This window comes from Perna viridis, chromosome 3, assembly GCF_037379345.1.
Source record: "Perna viridis isolate PV_CMFRI_1.1 ecotype Kerala chromosome 3, ASM3737934v1, whole genome shotgun sequence".
NCBI classification, from domain to species: Eukaryota; Metazoa; Mollusca; class Bivalvia; order Mytilida; family Mytilidae; genus Perna; species Perna viridis.
In genome coordinates this window covers 59,791,545-59,803,717 of record NC_142447.1, presented here as the reverse complement: position 1 = coordinate 59,803,717, position 12,173 = coordinate 59,791,545, and the positions used below count along the sequence as shown (strand labels likewise).

At 33.9% G+C, this 12,173-nt stretch overlaps 1 protein-coding gene across 1 annotated transcript; it reads right to left on the bottom strand.

Moving 5' to 3' along the window:
- Positions 1 to 2,256: 2,256 nt before the first annotated feature.
- Positions 2,257 to 11,695, bottom strand: LOC148623170 (NADH dehydrogenase [ubiquinone] 1 alpha subcomplex subunit 13-like). Its single transcript, XM_088573746.1, has 4 exons — positions 11,538 to 11,695; positions 7,983 to 8,061; positions 5,991 to 6,062; positions 2,257 to 2,604 (listed from the first exon to the last, which is right to left on the bottom strand). Exons 1-4 carry the CDS (start codon positions 11,626 to 11,628, stop codon positions 2,361 to 2,363), a joined length of 486 nt encoding a protein of 161 aa, XP_088429872.1. The 5' UTR covers positions 11,629 to 11,695; the 3' UTR covers positions 2,257 to 2,360.
- Positions 11,696 to 12,173: the final 478 nt, after the last annotated feature.

Sequence of the window (12,173 nt, the reverse complement as noted above, 5' to 3'; positions counted from 1 at the left end):
AAAAAGACTATGACCATAGATACAAAGAGTATTCTAAAGTTTCAAAGTTTTTTTTGTAACAGTGAAAAATTGTTTTTCTTAAATTTTGTGACTTCAATATCCTTGGTACAAAAGATTTTCTGTGAGGAATCTGTTGCGTTCATTAAAATAAATAACACTTTATTACAAATACAAGCAAAATGGACCAGTTGTAAAATATTAGAAATGGAATGGAAAATAACAATAGGCAAATAAAAATTATCTTTTCAGTCGTGAATTTCAGTATGAAGGTTGCCATTTTCTAGTGTAACATCTAAATAAAACAAGAGGCTCTAGAGAGCCGAATCGATCACCTGCAGAACTTAAAATCATGTGGTCATATAATTTTATCATTTAATTAAATGGCCTCTGGCAGCCATCTTGTTTAATCAAGTGGAACCAAAATTTTATCAGATGTTAAAGTTGTCCCTATTGCTATTTCAAGTTTGGTCACCATTGGCTCAGTAAAAACAAAGATAAAGGCCAAAATAAGTTTTCCCCAGGGGTTTCAATGGAATTTTGAGTGGCCCCAGCCACCTGCTGAGCTACCAGAGCCACACAAAAAAGTGGTATCAGAGAAGTTGAACTCTGAAAAATTGGCCAATCAGAAGCTTAAATGGCCTATGGGGGCCAACTTGTTTAACCAAGCAAAGCCAAAACTGTCTTTTTTGTAAAGGCTCTTGCATTAATTGTTTCTGCCAAGTTTGGTTATAATTGGTCAAAGGGCTTTCATGTTATTGGGCAAAATGTGAAAACGTTACAGACAACAGATGCAAAGTGGTGGCATAAGCTCACTGGAACCAACGGTCCAGATGAGCCAAAAAGGTGTACCAGACTTGTTCAACCTAAGATATCTAAAAGTATGATTAAATTCAAGCTACAGATAAGGATCTTTAAAGAGTTTTTCTAGGAAAGTCACATTAATTTTTCAGTATTTCTTATAAATTAAGAGACACATGATGAAATTGACAAAACCTGCAAAAAGCATTGATGGCCATGTTTTATATTTGATAAGCATAATCAACATAACATAAACTGGTGACCATTTCATATCAATCCACTGTGTAGTTTCAGAGAAGATTTTTTTGTAAGATATGTCCACAAGGATGTATTACAGGTCAAAATACTATGGACCTGCACCATGTGAGATAAACACAAAATATAAAGTCGCAAACCTCTTCATAATAAAATGCTTTGCAGATTGATTGATTGATTGTTGGGGTTTAACGCCCGAGCAGAAATATTTCAGCTATATTAAAGCGATGAACATGAAATGAATGATAAAATGAACATGAAACGACTATGAAATAAAACAAGAGGCTCTCCGGAGCCCGACTCGCTCACCTAGTTGAATCTTGCCTTTCAAGGGCAATAAATTAAACAAAAAGTTGTACAATTTTGACTCAAGAAGACTTTGATAGGTCTTATCATAAGGATCATTTCTGCAATTGAAAGTTTCTATCCATCATAGTTTTCAAGATATTGGCTGAAAACTTAAAAAAAAACCTTATTTTTTCCCTTTCAAGGGCAATAACTCTTACAAGGCAATATCTGACAACTTATATCCCTGAAGACTTTTGTAGTCTAATAATAAGAATCCTATCAGCTATTGAAAGAATTCGGCTTAACCTAACAGTTTTGGAGATACATGTGAAAAACTATTGTCTGACCCCTATGTTCTATTTTTAGTAATGGTGGCCATGTTTTTCAATGGATCAAAAATCCTCACATCAGTTCAGGTTTTCCGTATTATAGCCTGACAACCCCAGCATGTAACATGCCAGGGGTACCCCATTCCAACACCTGGGGCACACAACCCAGTTGCTCTATGGGCAGAGCGCCTAAACACCGGCTCTCCTTTAAATTGAACAGTTTGGTTCATAACACCAACAATCAATACTAATATTTCATTCACTTTTACTAATTATACATTTTGGAGATCAGAATAAAGTGTGTTTAATGTCATTTGACCTCTTATTCCTAATCAGTTGAAGGTCATGAAAACAATATTTGGAACCATATTATAAAAAAAGTTAATAGAAATCCCCTAACTAAATTCAAGTAATTGCACAACTGAATATGAAGAATAATGGACTGATTGATAGGCAGACTCCTTTGCTTTCCTCGGTAGCTAGTGAAAACATCAATTCTGGTTCTCAATCAAACTCACATAGAGTACATCTTAAGCATGGTATCATTTAACAAATGCATTTTTTTAAACTGAGATAAAACAAAAAATAAAGTATAAATAAGTTTTATTATGTATTTTGTACAGAGGTTGTGTTTACACTTTAGCATCATCTGTTTCAATTCTATGAGCTATTCCATAAGTTCTTTTTAGTTTACACTTTAGCATCACCTGTTCCAATTCTATGAGCTATTCCATAAGTTCTTTTTAGTTTTGTGTCTTCTAACATAACTTGCTCAGAATTATGGGCATAATATTCTACTTCATTAACATCAATCCATCTGCCTCTAGGGTTATAGTATATCGGTTCTCCATAGAGTGTTCCAGTCTCCCATCCGGGTACATCCTTCATCAGTTCATTCTCTTCATCTCGGTTTCTTCTCCAATGTTTCATCATTCTATAAATTATCAACATGATAATTGTTCTTTATGTGTGATTGAAACGACAAAAAATAAAATATAACTAGATAAAAGGACTAATACAATTCATATCTGACACAATTTTTATGGGGATTAACTTGACACACAATCTTACTGCCATTTCTAAAACATTCAACTCAAAACCATAATCAGTACTATTTTCTTTGTTGATAACACAACAACAGAATATGACTGCAAATTCACTTTAAACATAAATTCCTGACAATATGCACATCCCAATTTGGTGATTTGACACTCCAGTAAGTTTTATAACAATCCTGAAAATTGTTGAGGAGGAGTTGTGGACAATGCATGAGACCAAGTTTTGCTGAAAAATGCCTAGTTCAACAGCTGTCATTTCTACAATTTTTGTCGAAACATAAATTCCTGACTGTACACCTGCACATCTTCATGAGGTTATATTACATACCATTAAGTTTCATAATAATTCTGCAAGCTGTTAAGAAAATAGTTTGCACAGGCAGACCGACAGACAGGGTGAAACCTATATACTCCGGCCTCCCAAACTTTGTTTGCAGGGTATAATAAATAACTATAAAAAAAAATGCCATGTGTATAGTAACCACTATATTTTGTACTGAACAAAAATTTAGACACGATTGCTGCATGTAGCTATATGTCCCCACCTGCAGAGATATGATTTAAAAGTACATGTGGTGACTTACAATCCTACAAAATATTAAAGAACTATGATAACTCTTCTAAAAGGAGTTGCATCCAGAAAGTGTTCCTATAGAATTGAAAGCAGAAAAAGTCAGCCTCATTACTTCAATTTTTTTTGTATCAAAATGTGATAGGATCAAGAACATAAGTGAAAAAACAATCCTACAAAATTTTAAGAAATACCATGGAGTTGCATCCACAATAGGTTTCTATTGTGTGGAATGCAGAAAAAAAGTTAAGTTCTATAACTCCCATAACATTTGTTGACAAAATCATGGTGCGATGGGATTAAGAACAGGTGATACTAAACAATCTCACATAATTGGAATGAACAGTCCCAAGGATACAAATAACAGTAATGGACAGATGCATGTGTGCATAGACACAGAACATTACATGTGTGCATAGACACAGAGCATTACATGCCTGCAAAGACACAGAACATTACATGCCTGCATAGACACAAAACATTACATGCCTGCATAGACACAGAACACTACATGCCTGCAAAGACACAGAACATTACATGCCTGCATAGACATAGAATATTACATGCCTGCATAGACACAGAACACTACATGCCTGCAAAGACACAGAACATTACATGCCTGCATAGACACAAAACATTACATGCCTGCAAAAACACAGAACACTACATGCCTGCAAAGACACAGAACACTACATGCCTGCAAAGACACAGATCATTACATGCCTGCATAGACACAGAACATTACATGCCTGCATAGACACAGAGCATTACATGCCTGCAAAGACACAGAACATTACATGCCTGCATAGACACAGAACATTACATGTGTGCATAGACACAGAGCATTACATGCCTGCAAAGTCACAGAACATTACATGCCTGCATAGACACAAAACATTACATGCCTGCAAAGACACAGATCATTACATGCCTGCATAGACACAGAACACTACATGCCTGCAAAGACACAGAACATTACATGCCTGCATAGACACAGAACATTACATGCCTGCATAGACACAGAGCATTACATGCCTGCAAAGACACAGAACATTACATGCCTGCATAGACACAAAACATTACATGTCTGCAAAAACACAGAACACTACATGCCTGCAAAGACACAGAACAATACATGCCTGCATAGACACAGAACATTACATGCCTGCAAACACACAGAACATTACATGACTGCATAGACACAGAACATTACATGTGTGCATAGACACAGAGCATTACATGCCTGCAAAGTCACAGAACATTACATGCCTGCATAGACACAAAACATTACATGCCTGTAAAAACACAGAACATTACATGCCTGCAAAGACACAGAACATTAGATGCCTGCATAGACACAGAACATTACATGTGTGCATAGACACAGAGCATTACATGCCTGCAAAGTCACAGAACATTACATGCCTGCACAGACACAAAACAGTACATGCCTGCAAAAACACAGAACATTACATGCCTGCAAAGACACAGAACATTACATGACTGCATAGACACAGAACATTACATGTGTGCATAGACACAGAGCATTACATGCCTGCAAAGACACAGAACATTACATGCCTGCATAGACACAAAACATTACATGCCTGCAAAAACACAGAACACTACATGCCTGCAAAGACACAGAACATTACATGCCTGCATAGACACAGAACATAACATACCTGCATAGAAACAGAACATTACAAAATACCCTATCTTACATTTTAAAAATTTTAGGTAAAAATTGAACATCCTATATGTTATACAACTTTAGTTAACATATAGTTCACGGTTACATTATTAGAAGACAGTTATTTCCTTGTTTTGGCACTTTGGTATCCCTACTTTTTCAGACTTCAAGAAGGGTACAGGTCATTGTTTCATAACCTCTACTGTAGTATTTGTGTTACTTTTTGTTGTTTATGCACACTGACCTTGAACTTTGTAAAATTACTACAATCTTAAAAAAAATTACATTCATTATTATTATTCTCCAAACCAAAGTTTGGGTTGACATTTTCAAAAGACAAAAGGAGCAAAGAAGTTCACATAAAAATTGTTTTTTCCAAACTGCAAAAACATACTACACCACCTGCATTGTTACAATTTTTGATACATAGTTTCATATACTTTTTTTACTTTTATTAGGTTTAAATACAGAAATTTATTCCCATTCTAGGATACTTTTTTGACAGAAATCACGGCCAGAATTTTTGTACTAAGAAAGCTATGTCTAAGGTTACTAGTCTCCAGATTTTAATAGACTAAAAGTGAAATATTATCTTAACATACGTGTAAGCATTGTTTGTTTGACTAAAAATGAAACGTGAAGAACATTATAATTTCAAGTTACATGTAAGTAGTGAATTTAGAATTCAATAATCATTAACCAGGCACTCGCTGTTATTCCTACTGAATTTACATATCAGCCAGAAAATTGTGACAGAGAGGAACAATCACAGTTTGAAATGACCCATCCCAGAACAAAGCATGCTTGGGAATACACAGTTTGAATGACAAATCCCAGAACAATCCATGCTTGGGAGGACGGTTTGAAATGACCCATCCCAGAACAAATCAAGCCTGGGAATACACAGTTTGAAAGACAAATCCCAGAACAAACCATGCTTGGGAGGACACAGCTTGACCAATCTTAGAACAGTTGGGCTAATATAACACATTACTTACTGTCTGTGTTGTTCTGCCAGGATGATGGGCATAACTGCATATCTAGCATCATTCATTTCTATCTTCCTCTGTCTGTATAATAAATTATATTAACCTAATAATCACAAATTTGAAAAAAAACAGTTCTTGGTGTTCAACAGCAATCTTTAAATAAATGATCTCCCTTTTACAAAAATTTGTAATACATGTACTCAGTGACACCTACCAGTTATATTGTACATTCTTTTTTACTGATAAACTTTTAGCAAACAATGCATTTTGAAAAGAAGAATTCAAAATAAAAAGAAGTTAAATTTCATCAAACTATATAACTATCACATCTCTATATGCCAAAATATAAAAACACATATTTATTTTGAAATGGTAAGGACCAAAACTCCTAAACAGTAAAACACAGGTATCATGACCTGTATTTCATAGTCTACATTACCATTTAAATAAGTCGGAAATGATTTTGTTGAGCAAAACTTTAATCATCATCAAGAAACGGAAACTCCTAATTAACTCATCTGTCAACATGTGACAAACTTGTGGTAAATAGAAGAAACAGCTTCTGAACCAATCTGCTATTTAAAGAATTTGATGAAAACTATTGACTGATTTGGGAAGGATCAATGATCAGTAACTAATTGGGGACCGATCAATAACCAATGATCAGTGACTGATCAAATCATACATGTAGACAGAGTAAAACAGATGATAATTCATCTAAATTTTAATATTTCAAATATAAAGTAATAATGTTAAATTCATGTTTAGCATTTCAATCTGATTTTTGGCTTTCAAGTTTGTGGGGCAAAGCTTTTGTACATTTGACCTTGTTGGTAAATGTTGTTTCTTCCTATCTAATACAGTCTACAATGAACATAAGGAATCACACAATTTCCCATTCAATCAGGGTTTGACACTAACTACATTTGTTTGGTGGTTAACAGGACTACTTCTGAGGTAAAACAGGTAGTCCCCAGATGGTAATGACGCTTTTCTTCTTAGATCTTACAAAAATTAAGGCAAAATTTATATAGTCCATAGGACTACCATGAAAAATTTTCAAGTACTCCTCTCCAAAATTAGGGTGGCACAGGACTACTGGACTACTGTTAGTGTCGATCTCTACACTCAATTAATGCTTTTGAAGAACTCCTCAAAGCAAATGTCACTTTATAAAAAATATAAAAAGGATAATTAATTGGAAAGAATGAATAATCAAAATATTATCAAGAATGCCGAAGAATGCCTAGAGTGAGTGGAACTTGTTCTGCACAGCAGGACTTAAATCCTCCATCGTTCTTGGCACAAGTGATCAAACTTTGGTTATTCAAGATAACCAAGTGATAATCCTGTTAATTATATAGAATTTCATCATATTTTATTAATATTTTTCACATGAATTTTAAAAATCTGTGATTGGCAGATTGATATCAAAGTTGTGACGTTTTGGCAGGAGAAAGTCCGAGAGTGAAATTAACAAATTTATTTCACAGTGTGAATTATTGAAATTTATTACTCTAGTAACATTCGATAAAACATTGCTATCAATATAATAATATTTCTTATCCATTTCAGCTTTAGAAATTTAATACAAATCTGACTGATTTATCTTAAATGTATGTTATAAGAATAAAAAGGTCAGCCATAAAAAAACATTATTTTCTAATTTAGGAACTTTAAAGATGAACTACTAGTACATAAAGTTTTGTATCCTTTTGCCAAGTTTTTTCAGAGAAGATTTTTTAAAAATTCATCCACCAACAACAGACAACTCTATTCATGAAATGAAAAGGGCAATAACTCTAGACAGTTATTTGCCAAATTTACCAATACATGTACCATAATTGAACCTGGCCTTATCATATAGTCTAAAGCAAGGTATTAAAAGTTTTGAAAAGACTTAGGTTGATTGGTTCAAAGAATATCAATCAGAAACAAAAAGTGTAAATTATGAAAAGATAAATCAATGAACGAATATGTCCCCGAGACTAGTTACTTTACCTCCATCTTTTCTTGTTAATAGCAAATGTAACTACACCATACGTTGTTATACCAGCAAATAAAGCTACTTTCAGGAAGACTGTAAAATAGAACAAGTATTCAGTAATTCTCTCACAATGATAAAATATATACTGTATTTTTGTGTGTATAATGCACACATATGCAGTGCAATTTTGAAGGTCAAAATGTGTGAAAAAAAATTTTTAAGCATTGATTGCACTAGAATTTTTTAGGACATAAAATCAATATTTTGCACTTGATTGGTCAATTTGTTCACCTTCATGCAGTATTTCATATAAAAATGTGAAGGAAATGAACTTACATTAACATTTAAACTTAATGTGAAGATCTGTAGCTACACAAGTTGGATAATTTTAATTTTGAAGCATGATAAAATTGTCATAGGATGTATGAACTGGCTTATAAAACAAAATCGAAAGTCGGGAAAATCGTATATTTCCATTTTTGAAATTAACACAAACTTCACGTTTGTTCATGTTAAAACATACTTTTAAGGAAGAAAATCGTTTGAAATAATCAAATTAAGTTTCAAAATAATCATATCAATGTGTATATATCATTATATATCATTATAAGCATTTAGTAAAAAAAAAAAAAACTTCGTTACTTTTCAGTTTTTGTTGTTTCATTTTATTTACATTATAATCTCTAACCTTGTATTATAAGAAAGAAATATTGTATAACCTAAGTAAACTTTGTCTGAAAGATATTCAATGATGATTTGAAGTAAATTTAACACTTAAAAAACTTCACACTTCAGTGACATTTCACTTCCAGTTCATTAGTTTACATTACTGACCTCCTTTCTCGTACAAAAATCATTCATTTGTGGCCAATTTTTCTATAATGATGCATAATACCCACCCCCATGCTCTGTAAATGATTTCTGTAAAAATTTATGCATAATACACACCAAAATATGGTATCCCTTTTTCTTAAAGAAAAGATGTACGATAAGATTTGTATACAGCCTCTTATCCAAAAAGTGGAACTGGTCTTAGAGCAATCTATTTAAAATTTAACCTATCAATTGTTTCATTCAGTCACTGCATGTAGGATCTAACAACACTCCACTCTACTCTCTTTTCTGATGAATTTTCTGATCAGCCAATCAGAATGCACCTTCCATGATTAAAAAAGCATCCTTCAAAGGGAAAAATCTGAGGATTCTGAAAAGGTCATCAGAACAGAGACTAGAATAAAGTGTAGTAAGATGCATGATTGAATGGAACAATTAAGTCAAATTTTAATTAGATTGGTCTTAAAGGCACCATACTGTAAACATACATTGTATTCATTTTAAAGGAGTCTTTTAATCTTCATGGTTTTGAAAAAAAAAATATTCAGTGTTTCATAGCATAAAGGCAATGCTGCAGGAACTATTTTTGCATGCTTATTTGACAACTGGGGAAACAGTAAAAAAATTAATCTGTTTACAGTATTCAAATTAAATATATGTTATGAATAAATTTATGGATGGGGCAACAGGTAAATCTAATGTTTGTAGCTTTTTGGCTTTTTAAGACACTAATATTGTTAGCGACTTCTTGCACTCGAAATTTCAGTACTTAACATTCACATATGATTTGCATAATTACATATTACTATTCCACATTAAGCTACTGATCGGTGCCATGTTTACCGTCTCAGCTTCATAGTTCTAGCTTCGTACGAAATCAAAATGTTCCTCTTAAATATCATATACATGTGTTCTACATATGTGAATTTTGCTTGTATGAGAATGGGAAGTTTACATTAAAAGATGAAATAATTGATTAGCATTGAACATAACCCAGTTTCCGATTCAGACACGTGGACTTGTTACAATTGACTATATAGGTCATATACATTAGCAATTGTCAGTTGTTTAATCTGGTTCCTAATCTGATTCCCTGTATCATAAGTGACCCAAAAATTGCTGAAAATTTGAGAGAAACATGTGGAATGAGAACATTACCTGCAATTCCTGGTAATCAGTTGTTTTGATTGAAAAACATTCAGGTCATCACGGTTAAAGAGTAATGATTATGTCACAGTCATATCAAGAGAACCAAGATTCTAGCAGAAGTCACCCGATTTTAGAGCATATTGCATTTCTGATGTTGAAAACCAGCCAAAATCAGTACCATAGAATATTTGACGATTACTGACTTTGAAAACTTCAGTCTGATTTTTTTATCATGATGTTATAATACATGAGGAGCCTGGAGGTCGTTCAGAGATTTATTGTTTCATTGTAAGACATTACGGAATACAAGACTAGTTACAACAGTTACACTACATGTGTGTGTCAAATCATATTTATTTAGAATGATTGTAATACTGAAGAATGAGTGAGTGAGTGAGTGAGGGAATAAGCTTTAAATCTCAATTCAGCGGCCCAATGTCCATAAAATGAAATTCTTGAATAAATATATGGCATCAGATTAAAGAAAAATGAAACCTGAGATGACCTAAGTAGGTTTGGCATTGCAACATGCATTATTTTAAATGGAAATTGTAAAAAGCATTTGAAGAGCTAATTGGTGGTTTTTACCGTCTTGACTATCCTTATGGATCTTGCACGACCACCCGTTACTAGGAATGCATTAGTAGACGTCTGTTGGTAGTTGGAGGCAGCGAAGCACAATCTTCGGGATACTGGACCAAAAAACCAGAGCAGTGATCGAATTTAAAGGAAAATGCTTGATAAATGCCAGTTGAAATTTGATTTTGCTAGTAGAAATTATTTGCACTTGCTAAAATTTGCCAGTGGAATTCTATATGTCATACAAGTAAAGTCCAGAAATAACCCAAATAACTTAAATTTAGCTATTGGAAAAAAATTCTGAAATTCAATCCCTGCAGAGTATGTCCTACTAGTGGCAGGGCAGCTCTGTTGACGCTCTGGCCTACTCCCAGACCCCACTCTTACTGCTTGGAAGTATGTCAATGTGAAGAGTGTAGCTATTTGAAGTGTTGTACTCCACAGTATATACATATGTCACACATGCTCATTGACAAACCCCAATAACACAAAAGGGACTCCAGGTTGTCTGGCAAGATATTTTCTAACTTGATGCCATGTTAGAGTATGGCCATGGGTGAATGGAATTCTAACCTATAGTTCCACAGTAGGAGTAAGAAAGGGTCTTATCTATTTAAATCATGGGCCATTGGATTGCCATTTCTACCCATTACAGAATTGATATTATGCTACGAATTTATCTACAATTATGGTGAAGCCTTACTCCAGCAGTGTTACAGGTTGTCTGGCAAGCTATTTTCAGACTTGGTGCAATCCTAAAACTTCAGCAGAGGTTGGGGTATGGAGGAACGGAATTCCAACCTCTTACGTTGTAGGAGTAGTGAAAACTGTGCCCCTCTTGATGAGTGGTTTTTATATGATTCCCACCAGTATTATTCACTGCATTGTGTCATATATAAATACAGACAAATACATTTCAACAGGACGAACAGGGTGCACGAGACAGGTTTTGTGAAAATGCTGTGTATTCCATCTCTCGTGTTATTTTATCATGATAATATGCATACCATTCCCCTTCTTTGGTAGCTTCCTTTCAAATTCAATTGGCCCATAACCCCCCGGAGGAGGCATATCTTGAGCATAACCCATTTTTGCCATTTTGACCAAAGAAGGTCGCAGGGGAGACAAATAATTTATTTCTCAATGAGTACATGTAATGTGCGAAACGAAGACAAAACGAAACTGAAACGAATCATAATGGGTCGAAAGGAAACGAAATGAGAATTATTATAGTGCAGAAAAAAATAGGCGAAAATGGCCAAAAAAAAAAGTGAAACGAATAAAAGAACAAGAGGAAGAATGCTTTATTATAGGCACATAAATTTCAAAGTTCCAAGTTTTATCCAAATCAAAGGCCCACGATGTACACAATAACAATACAGACATATACGATCCAATAATAGAGAATAACAAAGACGTAAAGAATATAATCTACCGAGGTCCATGCTATACTAAATATCATTGAAATGGAGTTAACCTCTGTGGGCCCCACTCTGCAGGTAAAAATAACTACAGTAAATCAGCAATGCACAACAAATGGTTTCGACACTATATTGCACAAAATTTTAAATTCTATTAAAAATTTTCAAAATCAGACCAAAATCAGACTTTTTTTTGCTGTGGCCCCTTTTTTTTCCTTATAA